At 36.5% G+C, this 21,538-nt stretch overlaps 1 protein-coding gene across 4 annotated transcripts; it reads left to right on the top strand.

The window, feature by feature from the left end:
• Positions 1-3,014: 3,014 nt before the first annotated feature.
• On the top strand, positions 3,015-21,229 carry LOC127875217 (uncharacterized). Of its 4 annotated transcripts, none has more exons than XM_052420074.1 (16): positions 3,015-3,492; positions 4,191-4,535; positions 6,869-7,114; positions 7,416-7,793; positions 8,253-10,157; positions 12,372-12,492; positions 13,527-13,658; positions 14,210-14,314; positions 14,950-15,066; positions 15,486-15,599; positions 16,239-16,319; positions 17,398-17,466; positions 17,751-17,945; positions 18,195-18,341; positions 20,399-20,482; positions 20,998-21,229. In XM_052420074.1, exons 1-16 carry the CDS (start codon positions 3,375-3,377, stop codon positions 21,047-21,049), a joined length of 4,209 nt encoding a protein of 1,402 aa, XP_052276034.1. In that variant the 5' UTR covers positions 3,015-3,374; the 3' UTR covers positions 21,050-21,229. The 4 variants fall into 4 exon arrangements, with proteins under 4 accessions (XP_052276034.1, XP_052276035.1, XP_052276037.1 ...); XM_052420075.1 differs by having other exon boundaries at positions 20,399-20,504; XM_052420077.1 differs by lacking the exon at positions 14,950-15,066.
• The last annotated feature ends 309 nt before the right edge of the window (positions 21,230-21,538 follow it).

Here is a 21,538-nt window from a genome sequence, read left to right as displayed (position 1 = left end):
CTTGATAAGTCATGGTTGCATAAAGGAAATATATCAGGATGATAACGATTATTTACGCAATATTGAATAGGTATGATTGAAGAGGGATATCATTTTATTAAATGTCTTTAAGACAGAGAAGAGCAATCGGATTGGAAGCATAAAGTGCATCCTCAAAAAGCAGTTCTCTTATAACCATTAACATCGGAGATAATGACAAGAAATTCGGAGATATTGGAGATAACTTATGTATGAAGCGCTCTATAAAATATTTTATAAACTTGACCTGATAAAGCGAATGTATACTGATTTTCCTTTTTAAAAAATGCAATACAAAGTTTAAAAAAAATCATAGTTAATAATAATTGCCCTTATGTAATTAAGATTTTAATGAATTGCATGTTGCATATTGCGCATTTGCAAACTTTAGTCGGTTTGAAAGACAACTACTTAACTAAACGTTATATGAGTTTGGATAGACTATTGTTTTATCTAAATAGACGGAGAAAAATATATGACATGTTATTATTATTGTTGTTGTTTTTGGTAAGTTTCTTTCACGCGGTTTCAGACTAACTTAATTGACCCACACTCATAGTTTTCCTCATGTTTTAATCGAGTGAGCCGATCAGTTTACTTGACCAATGAAATGCTTATATCCGTTTTATAATATATTGCTTGGTCTGTGAAGGTTATTCGTATGTGTATTTTCCAGTAGGTGTTCCTTACTAGTGATGTATTTTAAAGATATTTTGTTTAATCCAATAGCATTGAAAATCTTTTGCGACGTCATATTTCTGGTTTTCAAAATAAACCTGCTAGATTTCCCATCAAAACTTATATTCTAAATTCGTTTGGCCTTCAATTGCAATACATTCAGGAACGCTTAATGAATTGAAAAGTCAATTACCGCCAAAGGTGTCGATTACTTCATTTGAATTTAAATTGGCACGATTTCTTACATGTTTAGTTTAGCCATTAATGAAAATAATTAAAACAACATTCTTTTGAAAAAGCACAGCGTTGCATAATTATATTGTAGTTATTGTGGATTATTGTTCAGAGGCTATTCAGAGGGGGTTATCACGTGATAGTCAAGATGGCGACGTTCATGCCGTGAGAGTATTTTTCGCCGTTTTAGACCCTGTTTTTTACTTTTGTTTAATTTTTAAATGTCGCTCACTTTCCAGCCATATCAATAAGAAGTGATTAAAATATGTTCGCTTTAAATCTCGACTTTACTCGCTACGAATTTTCTTAACGGGAGCTGCAATGTTCTTATTTGTTGAATTAAACGGTGAAAAAATACCTGTCTTGGTATGGACGTCGCCATCTTTACTATCACGTGATTAATGCGCTTTCCATTTTATGACATTTATGTTCAGTCTGACAAGCTCTTCAGTTTTTGTAATAAGCTATGAAAGAGTGAGGCATGAATGACAATAACATAACATATATGTGCTTTCGATGTACTTTAGATAAAAATTTACTTAAACAACCACACGCTGGTCATACCGATACTTCAATAACGGATTGCGCTTTGATAACACAGGGAAACAAAAGCAACGCGCCAATGTTAAGTTCCTCAGGATTTTTTTATATATTTAATTGTATTTAATTTAATTTATATCCTCAATATTAGTTTTTGAGACATGTTACATTGTGGAGTTGATAAATGCTATATTATTGTGAAGTGTGAAGAAAGAATTTCAAGGAAGAATGGCAGATTTTTGCCAAAACATGAGAACATTCCATCGTTAAACAGCATAAACTGGATGAGCCTGACACATTTCAAGAAAATAACATAAATATTGCAATAAAGTTTTTGCTATTCCAGCATGAATAGTAATTTTAAATGGGTGGTAAGTGTTGATTTTGTTAAGCACTCACACACTTAAGCAATGAAATATGATCGATAATGGAGTATGTTTTAACAGGTGGTACATATCGCATACATGATGTCGAGACACTTAAATCCCCGATATAGCAAATGGCACGTCAGATAACGAAAACTTTAAAAATATGGGCATAAAAATATCATAATCATATGCCAAAGGGATTTGACAAATGAAGCAAATTTTCGGTGATTTGTTTTTAATTTACGTCAAATGATTTAGAAATGGTTAATTATTGCCTTCTTACTATAACAGTATTTAACAGCGAATGTTGCATCTATGGTTCAATAAATATAGTGCGTTATATGTGTTAAAAAGTCTAGGGTAATCGGAAACAAAAGTGCCATTTTGATTTACATGATCGGCTAAAGAAGTACCCATGAAAATGTGGCATCTGACATCAATACACTACACATTTTACATGTTGTTGCATTAAAATACATATCATCGTTTAATACGAATAGTTAACACGTTCTTGATTTATTTCGAAGTATAATTTTTTTTTTGAATATGCACTGATCATCCAGTTCATGCTGATTGCGATGGAATTGTATCCTTTTTCTCATATTGTCCACTGTTCTTCTGCGAATGTCTTTTTTTGCTATACGAAGTGCTACACTTAACCCATTTATGCCTAGTGGACTCTCCCATCCTTCTGAATTGGATCAATTTATTTCCAAAATTAGGGATGTCTAGTATATTTATTTCTATATTTAGAATATTACTTTCTGAAATTCCTTTAAGCAAACAGCGCAGATCCAGATGAGACGCCGCATCATGCGGATGTAAGATGTAAAACAAGGGACATATAGTTTAACATACTATTGAAGGTGTATTTTTGCCTTTAAATAAAAGTTCTTACCTAAACACTATAATTTTGCGTGAGTTCATAATGGCGGTAATTTGAAACAAATAAACAATTTTATGTAATTCTTTACAATAGCTTGACATCGTGTTATCGTGTACCTTAACTGTGCATCGTTGAGACTGCTTTGTTAATCATATCACGCGGTCGTACTGTAAGAATATAGTTGTGACAGAATTTCATTAGATAATCAATTAGGATGACTTCGATATCTTTTCATATCTATTGGACAGGTGTTCCTTGCGACTTTCAATTTATTTATTTAAGATCCCAATATTTAGAAAAATAAGATACAAACAAAGGACATATGGCGTAAACGATGTGAACATATGTATTTGGTAGCGCAAGTTTGGGAATAAGTAATATACGTTTTTTTCCATTTATCTTCACGTGGTAAAATGGGAGATTTAGTTCGAAATTAGCTGGATTTGTAACAACGAAGAGTTTAAACCCATGTTGGAAAATAAGTTAGATTACGTGGTAAAGCTTAATTGGAAAACAAAATATAAAGCCCTCGCAAGGTTATAGAATATTATATCGGTAACAAGTTACACATGTCTCGAGACACTTCAAAGTAGAAAGCTGTTGAATATATAGCAATCGGATGCAAGACAAAATCACAACAACATACTACGATGACATTGGTTACACTGGTACGTTTAAGTAAAATGACACCAAAATGGGGATGGTATCGTGTCATTGCTGTTGTGTTGCTGTTTTTACGTCACGTACAAGGCATAGCGCCGGGAAGTGGTAAGTTTAACAAATGCAAAAAAATGCGGTTTTAATTTTTGTATGCCGAAAAGAAGCCGGTTTGTTTCAAATAAAATTATTGTTAAGATTCCGAACTGAATAAAGTAACGTGCAGAATTCTTCCAATTCTCTTTTTTGTATTCTTTCTTGAGTTTCTTATAGTTTATTTAGCAAATGTGATTAAATGTAGAAAAAATCGATTACAAGCGTTATAGTTAGTGTATCTGGCAAAACTGATAGAAAACTCTACCTGAAATAACACAAAATAGTTTAGATAATACGTTACTTTCTCATTTACTATAATTCATAACGTATTTATATGAAATGAAATCGCATAAATTCTTCCAGAAAGAAATGATATTTTCTTACACTGCCAAGACTTTGTCTTTATTTGTCCAAATACCTTATGGCGTTTTCCTAACAATTGTATTTGAACCTTATCATACGGGTTAAACATGTGTGTAAAAACACACAACAAACAAGCATACATTTTTACATATTCTGAACAAAAAGGGGTCTTCTCAGTGGGATATAATATAAGCTTAGAGTTTTCGTCGTGATTCTAATACCACTATTCAACTAGCAAAATGTCGACTGCCTCACTTATTGCTGTGGATGTGTCTTTCCGGTTTTGTATAATGCTTTTCTTATACTTCCTCTATCAGTTTTAACATACTGTACTAATTATATGCATTTAGACACCTCCTTGATATATTTCGCTGCCTTCGAGGACCGGATGCTCCCCGGCGCCACCCATAGGCTGTCACCGCCTCTCCAAATTAGCATCAGCTACTGCGCCGACATCTGCCGCCTCTCCGCCATATTGGCCTCCAACAGCCTCCTGTCGACGCTCGAACTCGACTTCCGGCAGTTGGTCCGCGAGGACTCTGACGTCATAAATGGCACGTCAGTTTGTCGTGGTTTTATGTACATTCGAAGTTCGTCCGTCTGTATACACGTTAAAGGACAATTGGACGAACGCTGGGATGTTTTTGCAGATTTGAAACAGGCGAAAGATACGATTTACTACGAGCACAGTAAAGGTGAAGGTTTACTTTTTAATTTATATATTGTTACAAGTTCAAATGTTATCCTACATGTTGTGTTTTTTTTATGATTGTGCTATATTTTGTAGATTTCACCATTTGTGCAACAACAGTGTAACAAGGATAAGTAATGCATATTGTTTCTAGATTAAAGTAAGAGCGCAATATTTATTACTAATGGATGTTAAAGTGTTACATTATTTAGGGTATTAGGGAATATCTTATGTCAGTCTTTAATTAATTATTTAGACGAAATAAACAAGTAGAGGCAATGGAAATTACACAATCCACACGACATGGCTTATTTCAAGCAGGTGCAAAAACATGAGTATTAGTAATCTGATAATCTTAAATTGTGTCGTTCGCTACCTCAAATTGATAAAACAAATCCCTATTTCCTAAGTTAAAGGGCACACAACTTTTCAACAAACAGTATGACATATACCAACAATTACGCCTTGCACTTGAACATACACAATATCTACAAAGTTGTATGTTGATACGACATAAACTGAGAAAAAGTTCGCGACACAATGAACATTTATTAGCCTCAACTATGATCTTACCAATGGGCCGTGCTCTGTGAGGGTTTAATGCATGTGCGTAAAGTGTCGTCCCAGATTAGCCTTTGCAGAGGCGTATCCAGAATTTTTTCCGAGGGGTGGGCTCAACTGGGGAGGGTGCGGGAGGGGTGTCCCCGTCCGTCGTTGAATTTTCATTCATTAAACTTGCGCATAAATTGCAAACCACTGCGCTAGTGTAAACACATAATTTCAAGTATTTGATTTATTTTAAAGAAAATTCGTTTACTTTTTCACGATTCCCAGAATTTTTTTGTATGGAACAATCTGTGCGCGCACATCGCAAAAATATGAGACATGCCGATATCCACATGTTCAGTGGGTATACCCTGTGCCGATTTGATGATAATTTTATCAAATCTTTTAATAGTAATATATATGCCAAAATTGTATTGGAACAAATTGCGAACGTTGTTGTTTTGTTTTCAGTTCTTGAGCACTTTTTCATGTCAATGTTGCTCAAACGAAGATCGACCGTTAATACAAAAACTTGTTAAATGGTAAGTAAAAGTTATAAAAAAGTAAAATTAATCTTTCCGTTTCTCTAAATTTGTTCAGTGAATCGAATTTTCGAAGTTTTGTTGACCTCATGTCTATTCCAATCGAGTACGCTCGCTTTTCGGATGTTACCTCTCGACTCAAGGTAAACAACACGCGAAGTGTATGTCATTTGCGGATGTGTATGGATCTATCGGCTTTGTGTGGTTAAACACGCTGTAAATAAACAATTTTGACATGCATTTAACAGGAATGAAATAAATCTTTTTAGGTACATCGTTTATTGCGGCAATGTTTATATTCATTCAGAAATTATTTTAGTTGTTTCCTTAACCGCTCGACTGAAGTTAATTGGAGGATATTGTTTTTCACAAGTCCCATGCGTCAGCCTTTTGTAAACATTTACCTATAGCTAAATGTATCGATGAATTTCATAAGTTGAATGTATCTCCTTCAGCCAATCAAATAGCGCAGTTTATCACTTACAGTCAATGAAGCGTGCAGTTTAGCTGGCGAAGGTAAGATCGTCTGTACACATGCCTGGGGCTAATCACACAAATTGACAGCTGTTAATGGCCTAATTAGGGGCATATGACAAGAAATACACAAGTGGATTGGAACTGTAAGGGGCTCATTTTTTTAATCATATCTAGCCAGCCAGCTGGGGGGGGGGGGGGCTTTAGCCCCCTAGCCCCCCACCTAAATACGCCTCTGCTTTGTAGTCAGCACAGGCTAATAAGGGATGACACTTACCGCTTTTATGATGTTTTCCTTTCAAAAAAGTCCCTTTTTAGCAAAAATCAACTTCATGCGAAAAGTGTCATCTTTGATTAGCCTGTGCAGTCCGCACACTTGGACGACACTTTACGCACATGCATTAAACCCCATTTTCACAGAGCGCGGATCAATTATATTAATTATCCAAACTTCGCCTATGTTAAAGCACCCGAAACTTTGCAAATAATATCGCAAACTAAACGTAATACACACAATATATCCGTAAGTTCCGTATTGATACACAGAAAACTGAGAGACAAGTTGACGATAAAAAGTACATATATAAAATGATCTAAGTACATTGTATCCTAATTCGCCCACTTGACATTCAAAAATATTACGCCTTTAACTGCAAAAAGGAAAGTCAAAATATCATAGTTTTATGTTAAAACTGACATACGAGTGCGCGAATCAAAGTACACGAAGTATACTTCCGTTGAAGGGATGTAACAAAACGTCGGTGTCTTTTTTCAGACTCCAAAAACCTTTTTGAATCCTACAAAAACAGTATTCTGGGCGACAAAGACGCATATCAGCGCGTGATTAACAACGTCACAATGGAAGCATGCGCGGGCGAGTGCACGCTTTCCTCGGGCGCCTCGTGCAATTCGTTCGCGTACAGCAAGAATATGAGCACGTGCGGGCTGAGTAAAATCATCGCCTCTAACGTTAGTGGTTTGATGCCTGTGGAGGAGTACAGCTATTTTCTGTACAATGGAAGTAAGTTTATAAACATTTTTAACGCGTATGTCTTTTTATGAGAATATTAATTGCACCGACAGTAAATTTTATTATAAATAATATACATGAACAAATTGTGTAATGGAAAATAGATTGCCATATTATATGCTGACTTTCGTTGTCAAACTATATTAGTTATAATTTTAGGGACAACATTTATCTTAAAATTGACTTGATGTTACGTATGGATTATATAATTATATAAATTTCAGCAGCATAGATTCACCGCAAACAATCGATAATGTGCAAAGTTATACAACATCATGCGGTTTTGTTCCAGATTGGCCATGTAATGTGACGCTAAATTATAAGTACGAACCAAGAGTGATTGCTTCACAATCTTACCCATACGTCAACGCTAACAACGTCACCTGCCATTTCACCATCATAGCGCCGCCTTCACAAATGGTCGTTTTGCACGTGCGGAAGTTCTTCATCACCAGTCGTGAATGCAAACCGGAAATGAATAGCGTGACGATTTTTGAAACCAACAACGCAAACGCAACGGAATCTAGAATTAAGGAAGGCAATGAAATCGGGAAGCTATGCAGTGAAGATCAAATATCAGACAATTTGGTGTTATCGTCATCTACGGATGTGTACGTTGTTATCCGCCAAAGCCTCGATGCTATGGCAACACGGATAACATATCACTTCGGTAATTAGTGACAGGAACGTCACTTATATTGTCGTTCTCACATAAAGAAATTTGCTTAAAGAAATAACTTCTTAAAGGTCTTAACATGACCAGTCTTTACTTACTATGCACTCTTGCATTTGGGCCGTGCTCTGTGAAAATGGGGTTTAATGCATGTGCGTAAAGTGTCGTCCCAGATTAGCCTGTGCAGTCAGGGACGACACTTTCCGCTTAAACTGGATTTTTGTCTAGGAAAAGACACTCTTGAAACGAAAGATATCATACAAGCGGAAAGTGTCGTCTCTGATTAGCCTGTGCGGACTTACGCACATGCATTAAACCCCCTTTTCACAGAGCACGACCCATTTCTTTTATGGTATTTACCATTATTGACCATTAATTATTTGCATACAATGTAGCCGCATGCAGTATATTACAATTGCAATGCATATGTTATAACGATAACTTGTTTTATTTCAGCAAATGCATCGTCATGTACCGTTAACCCGTGTATGAACGCTGGATCATGTCGTGAGGACCATAACGCATCATATCGATGTTACTGTCAGCCTGGCTACACTGGCCTAAACTGCCAATCAAGACTCAGCGTGTGTGATTCCAAACCGTGTCTTTTCGGTGGCCAGTGTATAGCTACAGAAGATTCATTCTTATGTCAGTGCCCCAGAGGTCTAACCGGGACGATATGTGATTATTTCACCGGGGCCTGTTACAGTGGTCCCTGTTATAACAATGGAACGTGCGCACCCCTCGGTTCAAGTTACACGTGTGTATGTCAGAGGGGATTTACTGGTAGACGTTGCGAGTATGACATAAACGAATGTTTCAGCAGTCCCTGTGTGCACGGAAAGTGTATTGATCACCTCAACCGGTATGAATGTGAATGCGATGATGCATTTGATGGAAGAAACTGTGACCAAGATAAGACTTTATCTCACTGTGACGTATTTAACTGCAGATTCGGTACATGCGCATTTAACGCAACAGGGAAGTTTTGTCAATGCTTTCCGGGATTTAAGGGTGACACGTGTAACGATGATATAGACGACTGTTCGGGAAATCCTTGCGCACATGGCTCATGTGTTGACCACGTGAACTCATTTGAATGTAAGTGTCACACTGGATTCGTAGGAAAGCATTGTGACATCCCCAGCGACGATCCATGTCGCTATAACCCATGTCGTAAAGGGCATTGTTCTTTTAAGAATGGCAGCTTTGAGTGCAAGTGTGAACCTGGGTTCACCGGATCGCAGTGCGAAACACCATTGACAAAGTGTGACTACATGTGCACAAACGGCTTTTGTTTGAACAGGTTCGAGTTTGAACCCACTTGTTTCTGTTTTGAGGGATTTATGGGGCAATATTGTGAGGAACGATGCACAAATGGAAAGTGTCCGTCTCATCATGAGATGAATAGTACATCTTTCAATCCAAACCGCAGTTCAAATATATTTACAAGTAATAACGCTGTTACAAAAGTTGATATTAACACAGTTTCATTGCCTTTAAAGCCAACAATTTCAGTAGATGACATAATACTGAAAAGTTCTATGCAATCCCAGTTTGAAATCCCCGCAAGCCAAAGTGATTTGACTAGAATTGAAACTATGACAATATTAGGAGGATCTTCATCACGAGAGAAGCCGAGAACACAGGTTTTAACTTATGATCAGAACCCCGTCATTTCCCATATAGATACAACACCGGATACATACATTACAGAAAGGCAATCGTATGGAGGAAACGCGCATGTGCAATCCAGTGCACACATTTTGGAACCAAATTTAATGTTAACATCAACACATACAGTTTATTCGCACTCGTACAAATCCGAATCTCTAAAAGCGACAGATATATCCGCATCAAAAAGTGATATGATCACATCATCAAAATTACTTTGGTCGGTCAAAACACTAGATCACACCGACAATGTCGTTACCATCCTTACAACGCCATACACCTTCAAGACATCTACAGAAATCGCCCCAACACCTGTGACAGGAACAGATGATGCATATACAGATTATAATCAGAATATTGTGGAGACAATTAATGTGACACACATAACAAGCATCTCGACAACAACTTTTCCTGATTCCTTTTCGAATAGAAATCAAGATCTGAAAATGCAATCCCGAATGACTGATGCAGAAATAGGGTCGTTCACTGCTATACCAAAATCTGTCAATGTTGTACCCGACGATGGTTCAAAAGGACATCCGATGTTGTATACAATTTATTCCATGAACGTTGCGGTTCCCAACTATACGGATTTTGCTTCCACCGAGCCACAACTACATACGACGGAATATAAAACAACAATTAATGCACAACCGCCATTAGCATCTACTCAAGCAACTTCCCAAGGTACGTTCAATCAAGACCCTCTAACAAATACTTCACTGTCCATAAATACACTAAAAGCGACACAAACACTGCCTAGTCAAGAGTATTTGAGCGAAACCTACGAGCTGCAAATGGATGATTCACTAAGTGTTTCGAGTGTTAATATTAACCGTGTCAGCAAAGAGGCATTGCCATCGTATGAAGTAATGTCTTATTCAGTGGGTGAGTCGCGTTCAGCATCGTATACGTTACCACGGATGGCTTTAGACGGACAAGAAATTGTTCATACTAATTATAATGATAAAATTATTGAGCCATCTGTTAACATCCCCAAAACAAATAGTTTGCAATTTCAGACAGGTTCGACTTATAATAATTCAACAGACAGCGAACATATTATATATCCTAGTTCTCAATCATACATACCATTTGAGGGTGATATGATTTCTTCTGCAAGTTTTTTAGCACGTTATTCGTCCTCGACTTTCACAGACATGTCGCCCGCAAACTCTAAAAAGTCAGAGTCGTCAAGTTCCCAATTTCTCAATACAATAAACATGACATCTTCAAATCATTTATCGTCACTGGATTATATGACGAGAATCAAATATACAATCCCTTATATGAACCATGTGATTGAAGTGAAAGAAACTATGTACACAATGGCAAACACAATTGATCCAAGCCCCAGCGATAGTCAGATTTATACGAACGCCTTTCTCGGAAAACCTGCAACGATCCCAGAACCTGGTGTTGAACTTCCGATTGCTTTTACAATTCAGCAAACTGGTTCACTGCTACTGACAACACAGCCGATACTGACAATTCAAAACATGCCGTCAGTATATACATCATTTGATCGGAAATTAAACAGTTATAACACATCAAGTTTTAAGTATAAACTATATAAGTCAACTATCGAAGATTCCTCGACGACTAAAAAAACAGAAAGTGTTAATCCATCCGTTACTTTATCAACACCACAAACGTTGAAAAGCATACACTCTGCTGGAAGGCCGGTTTGGGAGGTGACAGTATCATCGCAGCATGAGTATTTAATTACCGACAAAAACTGTGATACAACTGAGAGATATTTAATTTCAGGAACGGTAAGCGTTTCGGATTTACGCACGCAGTCCATTTACAGTTCAGATTATCAGCCTTTTTGGCGCAATGCCTGCAGATGTTGAAACACCAGAACGGGCAGACTTCCTTTACACTTCACAAGGAATATCTAGTGGCAGTTCGACTGTGAGTCTCATCCGTGGATACCATACCATCAATAAAAATCCGCTGTCGAACATCAACCCTATAATTTCAACTCGTTTTGAAGACAGTCAAACATTTATTCTATCAGAAATTCCTGCAATAGCATCAATAGAAGCAACAGCCGTCCAGTCTGAAAGGATTTCAACAAACGTACACACGAAAATCGCTGATGAAATAATTACATTTTCTCAATCATATTCAATCCATGACCATTCAAGTTTGTATGACACCATACAAAGCAGTTACGACGCCTTTCGTGTTGGTACTAGTCAGAGAGTAACAACGTTGAGTCTGGACACGTACGAAAATATTCGAAAAAGTTATGTGAGCGCGTCCTTGGTTCATCGTTCTCAAGTGCAAAAAGCGGATTATAATTGCAACATTGGTGACATAGATTGTCGTAAAACAACTGACCTACCAACGGAAACATCACAACAAATACCTCATTCTGTAGCAAATTTCGATAGCAATAAAGCAATCCGATTTACAAATATAAGTGACGACGAATCCGGAATAACGGGTAAGCGTAAAAAGTCCATGAGAGCGTTATACAGTTGTGACTAACATAAAAACTAAAACATTTTGTATATGAAATTAAACGTTTTAGTTTAATATGCTCTCTTGAAGTTATCTTACAAAATAGCGTTGTTGACCACGCAGAAGGAATTAATCGTTATCAAATATTTATCACGTATGCAAAGAAAGAGTAACAGTGTGTATAATATATATTATGCATCATATATTAGAATAAGTTATATTTGCAATACTGAGTATTTTCAATAATCATAATTGCGCTATTGAAACGAATGCTAGTAAACCAGATAATTTTAAAAGGCAATAATAATAATTAGGTCGAGTTCGACTTTCGAAGTAACAGTGTTGTATATGGAAACTAACGTAGTAAAGGATAACAACTTTATCAGAATTTGAGCGAATGTGTTTCCTGTTGAAATACTATTGTTACAGATACTGGTGAGGACATGTCGGACTTAGTCAAGATAGAGTCTGTCCTGTTAGGAACGCTGTTCTTAGTCTTGGTGATAGTTGTCGTGGGAGGGGCATGCGTCATGTATAGGCAAAGACACAGGTATGTCTTTAACAAGATGTGGGTGTAATATTTTGAAAATCTAATCCGGGTATTTTTACGCGGTATGAGTATATAATATAAGTCTTTTATAAAATGTTTGTTACAACCCTTTTTATCATTTAGATAAGATACGAGTGCTCCGCGTGTAACAGTCAATATACTAGTTAAGTAAATTCTTAAAAGATATTACAAATTGGGAACTGCAACTATGGTATCCGCTAAATGAATCTGACGAGTAAGGTTTTGTTGCAAAATAAATTAACTACCCGTTGCCATTGCGAGCCAATTTGCACTGAACTAAGCGTTAGTTTTGGCAGATCAAAATACAGCTTTCGTAACTTTATATAATTGACGGAGATGCAACAAGTTCTATTTGTAATGGCTGGTATCGACTTTCATTTGTGATAGATTTTATTTTGTAGTATAAATCATATTTAAGTTTTATACATTTACAGCTTATACCTGGCATTATAAGCGTTATAACAGCGAATGACTGCTAATGAAAAGCATTTGAAGTAAATATTCATCTGCAGGTTTTAACATTGACGGACTTGTTATAGGTAAACGACTTCCACCGAAAAGCATTTGTAGTACCGGTAGTTATTAATTATATTTTCCACTTGTTGTTTGACTAAATAGCGTGCTACGTGAAATGAAGGCTACCTAAACGCATTTGAAGTACTTATTCGTCATATTCATCACTTTAGGGTGACATTAAAACAGGTAAATGGCAAGTACCGAAACCCATAAGTAATACTTATTTGACCTTCGCTCTGATAGATCGGGACTTAATACATGTGCTGCCTTAAAGTGTCGGCCTAGATTAGCAAGTGCATTCCGCATGGGCTAATCAAGCAAGAGTTTTTCCGATTAAACTTGATTTTTTTAAGGCATTTTTTTCATTAAAATGAAAAATACAATAAAAGTGGAGAGTGTCGTCTCTGGTTGGGCTAACCACACAGGCTAATCTGGGACGACATATACTTTAAACCCCGTTTTCCCAGAGCGTGACAGATTTATCTGCATGGTTTCAGAGGGGCGGTTTACCTCGGGTCGCAGGAGCCGCCTGTATGGAACAACACCTTTCCGGTTTCCGGCAGGCAGCAGGATACAGCTCTGAAGAAGAGATGCTCGTCCCGGGACATACACAAAGACTATATGCAGGGGTATGGCTTTAGTTAGTATGCTCGTTGCTCTTCAATGTATTTGATGTTATATATGAAGACCAATTTTGAACATAATTATAGTGAATCATAGTCTCAATAATAATTAGCTACCTATTGGTATATGATAACCATAGTGCATCGGTTAACGCAAAGGACTATCTATAAGTTAAAACTGTTCAACGCGATGGTAAATAACGAATAAACGGCATTTTTTCCCAAATTTTAACCACTAGTCAATTGGATATTTTTTATTATTGGGTTAATCGTGTAAAGATTTAGTGTCCGTCGATGCTTCCAATATACATGAGTTCGTAGAGTAATTATTATCAATTGAGGTTCAGAACAAAAAGAATGAGTTAATTACTACACACCTATACTGAATATGTCCCGATTGACTACGATCACATATTATAAATGTCTTCAAACATACACTTTATAAGTGCATATACAATTGTAGCATTGGACTGAAATTGCTAAATATTCAGTACAGTTCACATATTTTAGTAATTTGTAAAGAACAAATACACACACTGCACATAATTGCCTTAAAGAAATCATATAACGACACCTGCCGTTGCCAATGGTTACTACAGACGTGGTTACGAAGATCTGTCACCAGACGACGACGCTGATGACGAATCGTCTGCGTCAAAAAGGTACACGTAACGTCAACGTGCTGCGCTCTGTGAAAAAGGGGTTTAATGAATGTGCTAAAAGTGTTGTACAAGATTAGCCCGTGTAGTCCGCACCGGCTAATCAGGGACGACATTTTCCGCTTGAAATGTATTTTTCGTTTAACGGAAGTTTTCTCTTTTAAGAGACAATCCAGTTTTTGCAGAATTTGTCGTCCCTGATAAGCCTGTGCGGACTAAACAGGCTAAACTGGGACGAAATTAAACGCACATGCTTTAAACCTCCTTTTTGCAGAGCGCGGCTCATAAACAAAATTATTCAATTAATTGATTCGAGAGGTAAATGTAAGTTTATTCATCATAAATAGAAACTTTCAGTCGCTAGGAAAGTTCAATACTCAAAACACGCGACATGTTTCTCTTTTCCTTGTTAGGAAAGTATTGTTATAATAATTAATTGAATTTATTCTGATGAAACTATACTGGTCAGCGTTTAATTTTAGACTCGCTCGTTTTCGTTGCACATAGGAAACTAAAATGGAAATTGAAACAAAATACGATCAAAACCATAAATAATTGTATTGCGCCATAGCACAGAAAACAAGAAGTGTTGAACAAACAAAAAGAAAATTATACATGATTAAAATTGGAATGCTTAGTTCAATCGACGGGTACAGTACCGGGGTAATGCCAGTGGTCCGCATTGGGAAGCCTGTCTCTGGACAGATCGTCAGCAATGGGCTGCCACACGTGTCACATAGGAAGGCGCATCCAGGGTAGTCTGATACTCTTAATATAATTAAGCCTTGTTCTGGAAAAAACCGGGATTTATGCACGTGCGGAAAGTGTCGTCCCAGATTAACCTGTGTACTCCGCACAGGCTAATCAGGGACGACACTTTCCGCCTGCACTGGATTATCACCAAGAAGAAAACGGTTAACTATTAGGAATCTATTCGTTGTTGCCTATGTCGAGAATGACTTTATTATTTGACCTAATAGTTTAATATGTAAAAGATAAAAAAGTTTTTTTCGCAATAACACTTATGTGTTATAAGTTTTACATCATATAAACGTTAGCACGCACTTTGAGTATATAGTTAAAATGTACTACATTGTAATATATGTGTTATTCACTATTTTCTATAATACGATTAAATGGGTATTAAGTGTATACACGTAAGTCTATCTTTTAGTACGGATCATTATGTGACAACTCCTGTAATACGAATACAAAAACCGGAACCAGGTCAGATTGTTTCTTATGGAACGACCTTGAAGGAAAGCAAATACCGGAAGCAACGTCAGAGGTTAGGTTGCTGCATTATTTACAAATTGCACGTACATGTTGGCTTGTTTTTTGTATCCGGGTCTGTTAGCTAATTCGCACTACACAGCCGGGTATCGCGGGTTCGATTACCGGTCCAGTCCATAACTCGTGATTATTGCTCTTGAAGCTATTTATACGGACATTCTTCCACTCTCCATGTGATATACAAGTAGGTCAGTTTGTAACTTGGCAACCCGCACACATGAAGATTGAAGTCGCTTAACTGCCAGCCGTGATAAGCCTCATTGAAATGGTTTCCAAGTTATACAGTGGTTTGTAAAGCGAGCTATCCATTTCAATTGACCCTTAAGGATGATGATGATGATGATGATGATGATGATCATGATGCTGATGATGATGATATTGATGATAACGATGATGATCATCATTAACATGATGATGATGATGATGATGGTGATGATGATGATGATGATGATGATGATGATGATGAATACGCATCTTATCCTCAGGTTGATGATATAAATGCTGACGTTGATGATACAATTGATGATGGCTGTGATGAAGAAAAAGCTCATGATGCTTATGATAATGCTGATGGTTTTCGCAATGATGATAATAGACTTAATGAACCGAGTAGTATGTATTGTTTTTGTTGAAGATCTAGACCCCCTGTTTACTCCAAACCCATCAGGCGGATGTGCTCGGACGACTCAAGTGAACACACTTCATCTGAACAAGAGTATACTTTCACTTATAGAGTTTTAACTTGCAAAAGACTCTCCAGCAGACATTATTGTATAACGCCGAGCAATGTGTTTCATCATGTAATACCATTCACCACTATATAGGATTTCAATAACTTAATAATATGTTATAACAGCTACGTTGCTTTTTATTACAAATAATTTATTGCAAACGTTGCCTTACGTGCATTTTTTATTCTAATACGTATTTACACTAACCCATTTTAAACAAACACCCCGAAGTTACAGTGACAGTGTCACATATCTGCATATGTTCTCAGCATTAGAGGATTCCATTCCCTTTAAAATTCCTTAAAGGGATCTTTTCACGGTTTGGTTAAATTGACAAAATTGAAAAAAAAATATTCAGATTCGCAAATTTTCGGTTCAGTTATGATATTTGTGAGGAAACAGTATTACTGAACATTAGCCAAGGTCTAATATAGCCATTATATGCATCTTTTGACGATTTAAAAACCGAAAAATTATAAATGGTTGCAGCGCGAATCGATTGAATAATTTGGAGAGTTCTGTTGTTGTCGTTTAAATTTGTGAAACTAGGAAGATTGCTTATATAACGTATAAATATGCTTGGCATGATAGCTCAGTTGGCTAATGCGTTTTTGCTTCAGGATACCGGGGGTCACTGGTTCGAGCCCTGCTGCGGGCTACTTTTTATTCCTTTTTTGAATTTTATTTTTGATTTTTTACTGGAACTTTTAAAATTTAATGTCTACATTTATCAATATAAAGCATTTAATGACAAACTTCAAAATATGCCAAAATCTGTGAAAAGGCCCCTTTAAGAAGTACATACATGTGTATTAGCCTCGCTCTGGGAACATAGGGCTTAATGCATGTGCAAAGTGTCGTCTCCGTAATCAGAGACGACACTGTCTGCTTTTATGGATTTTTTCGTTTCAAGGAAGTTTTTTTCTAAACGAGAATATTGTCTAGGCGAAAGTGGCGTCCCTGATTAGCCTGTCCGAGCCGTATAAGATAATCTGGGACGACGTTTTACGCACTAAGCATTAAGCCCCGATTTAGCAGAGCGAGATTCACATATCTTTGCAGGGATTGCATATATTCGGTCCCGTACCTTAGTCGCCAACCAAACCGGTCGGCAGATGACAAGTCGCAAATGTAAGAGCATTAATGCACCTTTTACGTTAAGGTTCACGTTGATTATCAGAGTCCGTATGATATTTAGCCCATAAGAGTTCAATTTTAATAAATGCATATTATATGTGTTTATACATTTCTAATATCACGGTTAAACGATTGTAGTTGAAAGAACGCAAAATAACACGAAATAGAATAAAGTTATTTATTTACTGTAGTGGTGTGATTTTTTAGCCTAGTTAACAGGCTAATTGCATAAACAGTTTGCAAATAAGCAAGTGTAAATCACATCAAAACTATTTTAGACATTATGACGTCATAGAGACTCCAGTTGTTATGATCTCGAAACCAGTGCCCGGTCAACTTATCACTTGGGATTCTCGTAACTATGACGACTCTGCATATGGCGGGCAACAACTCAGTGTAGAGAATCATACCATTGGTCACGATTCTAAAGGAGACGATAACCCGGCTGATCAACGAAGTTTGAAAGAAATTAGGTAGTTATAAACAAGACACATTGTCCAGTATGCATTTTTATCCCTGCACACCTTTATTTCATCATTAATAAATGGTGGGCAAAATTACTAATTCACTAAGTGGTAAACTCTATTATCAAGTACATATGCCGATACTTTTATTTATCTTTCAATTGTTAGTCGTATTAAAACCACAATTGTGATTGTCATGGTAGAAATTAATGATGTTTTTCGTACATCTCTTTTGAACGTTCCAAAATTTTACATAAGCCCAAACAAGGAAACACCATTACATCCGGTGCGTTTAGAGTCACAAACGGCGCCCAACAGTGTTCCCCATAGCACGTGTTCGTCAAATCCGTTCTTCAAGCAAAACGACGGGTCACTTGGTCTGCGACTTTCAAATACATACCACAGGTAATTGTGAATGGAATTTGCCGTCTAACACCCATCGCAACTAACGTAGCAGCGTTGCTAGCGACTTTTGTTGATCACGCTCTTTGTTCACGGCCGTTAATCACGAGCGCTACCTCTTTTTGCGATGCATAAATAAATGAGCCAATACTACTTCCGGCGCTGAGGACCGAATGTTTTGAAATGTCAATGATAATTCTACAGGGTAAGTTTTATATGTTTTTTCAACATAGTTTGCATTACTTTAAAAATCGGGTAATTAAGTGCAATTCAGCGAAGATTAATTTATCCACAGATGTACAAAAACATACAATCACAAACCATTTGAAAACTTTGTGATTTTTATAAATTGTGTCATGGTGGAGTTTTAAAAGCAAATCGATGTATTTTGCCAGTGACACGATCACATTTCCAACCAATGAAATCGCCGACGACATCAAACCATTGCTTTGAACATGTACAAGTTTTTGCATGCACACAACCATTGGCCTTGTGTCGATCTAACAGATAATTTTGTGTGTGTTTTTTTTTTCAAAAGAGATGGAGCCAATGCCAAGGAGGTAGTGCTAATGACAAGAGGTGGCGCTAATGCACATTTTCAGCTGTTTTAATTTTCATTGCCGACCGTACTTTTTGTGTGGTATTTCAGGTTGAATGTACGATAATTGTTCGATGATAGTGAAAAATAATCGAAAAATAAAGTCAACATAATTATGAAGAAACATGTGTTGCAAGAAGATTTTGCAGATTGTTTGTCATTGTATATATAAAACTGGAAAGTAACACGAGTATAATAAAAAAGTTACCGATTAAAGACCGAGCTATCCTAAGTTTTTAGAGATGTAAGAGGGGACAAACGACATGTTTTTATATTCTAATTAAGATTCGTTCACCTTTGCCTTTTTGTGAATCAAGCATTTATTTTAGGGGACAAAACTCATCGTTTGAGAAGAAGTAAAATCTTGTGACTTTTTCGTGAATTATCTTACTGTATAAACACATTTGTTGTAGAAGAAATTGGAGAATGTCGAGAATTTTGTTATTCGACTTATTGAGGCTTTACATATTATGGGTTTATATCGTACCATATGTTTTATTCGGGTTGCTGACATTTTAATTGAGTTGCTTACTTATACCTTGACATATTTTCATCTTGTTTGTATAAAATGTGTATATGTTCTGTACACATTTGGGTTTACGTTTAAACGTTTAACAATAAAGAGAAATATAAAAAGGAACATTATCTATCAAATATAAGTCATGACTGTGATGATTCATAAATCGTGCATTGGCACCACCTCCTGTCCTTAGCGCCACGTCCTTGGCATTGGCTCCGTCTCTATTGGAAAAAAAACATAATGATCTATCGGATTGGCAAGAAGCCTGTGGCTGTGCATACGGCAACTAGGATATGTTAAAGGCAATCCTTTGATGCTATGAGGATATCAATCTGGTGAACATTGTCTAGTCACACAGGAAAAAACATCGATTTGCTTTCAAAAACTCCAACATGGCACAACTTTTAAAGGTCCACACTGTAAATTTGTGGATGAATTAATCTTCGCTGAATCGCACTAGGTTGTCCGATTTTTTAAATAATACGAAATATGTTGAAAAAAATAATCTCACCCTGAAGAATTATCATAGAAATTTCAAAATATGCGGTCCTTAGCGCCACTTCGGAAGTAGCATTGGCTCATTTATTAATGAATCACCAAAAAGAGGTGGCGCCCGTGATTAACGGCCGTGATATTATACAATTCGGAATAAATGTTTATTCTAGAAAACTTTATAACAGAACTTATGTTTACATTATTTTCAACATATGCGTTCACGTAATTAAACAGGTAACACACCTCGTAACACTTAATAAAAAAGTACATTAAATTAAATAAATTTTGACATATATGTTCACACCTTATTGAAACCGATTATTAGTTATGTTTATTTCTACTTACTTTCCTAACGACACTGTAGAGATAGAGTTATATGGGCTCGAAGAAAAGGTATTGTATTATAATCATGTAATCACATTTAATACCCCATGTATATGTTGTGAGATGGAGCGAAGGAGATCTGGACGACCTGCTGGATGAAATGATGGAGAGTGAGAACTTTAATCCATACTCCAGGTCTAGAGACACGTACGTTGAATGGGTAAAATAGGTAACGAGGGATGTTCAGGGACCACTAACACCACTAGTAGCAGCAATAGTAGTCATATGTTTCATTCTCCTTCGCGTCAAATGTGTGCTTTCCAAATTAAGATAAAGTTAATTGTAAAAGTGCAACAGCACATTTCGCAAAAAAATAAGATGTATTTTCAGCGTCATCTGCTCATATTGTTTAACGATATCACACTTTAATATAGCGCATATTATTGGCACCTTTCATTGGAATTATGACCGTTTGTTTTAATTTAAAAATTACACAAACAACTCCTTCGAAGAACGTTATAGAGTGTTACTCCTTAACTACCCATGTGTCTCACTTACAATTAAACTAAATATATACCAGTATTGAAAAAGAGCGGGTGTTTTATATATTGTTTACTTCACTTTTTCGATAGGTTTGTAACAGACAGTGTATCCAGTGTAAAACATATATTATTTTTGTTGACGAATAATTTCGTGTAAATACATATACTTGGTCATTGCAGTAACGCAGTGCACATCATCAGCGGAGTCGAATTCGGAAAAAGCGAAGCATAGTCGAAAAGGCTTCCGATAGAAGATTGTTTCATATGTGAATGTGTTCAAAGACAAAATAGACAATTACATCAATATGGCAAAACTCAATAAGGATTTAGGAACGTGCAAATGTTTACATCGAGTTTATAATTATTTGTATGTGGGGCGATTATATATAATAAACAGTTTTGATTTCGGTTACTAATGTTTGAGCTTTTACTTCAACATGGAAAACACTGTTCAATGTATTCCAATATATATTTCCGCGAATATAAGCGAAGTTGAAATAGGGAAAAGTGAAGCGAAGAGACTCGCTAAGGATAATTTCACGTTGTGGTTTTCCACGTGTCAGAACCAATGAAACACCAAAAGAAAATGTCATAATATGCTTTAAACAGAATATAAAAATGGGTCGTGCTCTGTGAAAAGAGGTTTAATCCATGTACGTAATGTGTCGTCCCAGATTAGCACGTGAAGTCCGCAAAGGCTAATCTGGGACGACACTTTTAG

Source organism: Dreissena polymorpha, chromosome 3 (genome assembly GCF_020536995.1).
Source record: "Dreissena polymorpha isolate Duluth1 chromosome 3, UMN_Dpol_1.0, whole genome shotgun sequence".
Classification (NCBI taxonomy): Eukaryota; Metazoa; Mollusca; class Bivalvia; order Myida; family Dreissenidae; genus Dreissena; species Dreissena polymorpha.
The sequence above is the reverse complement of the archived record's forward strand: the minus strand, read 5'-3'. Positions and strand labels throughout refer to the sequence as shown.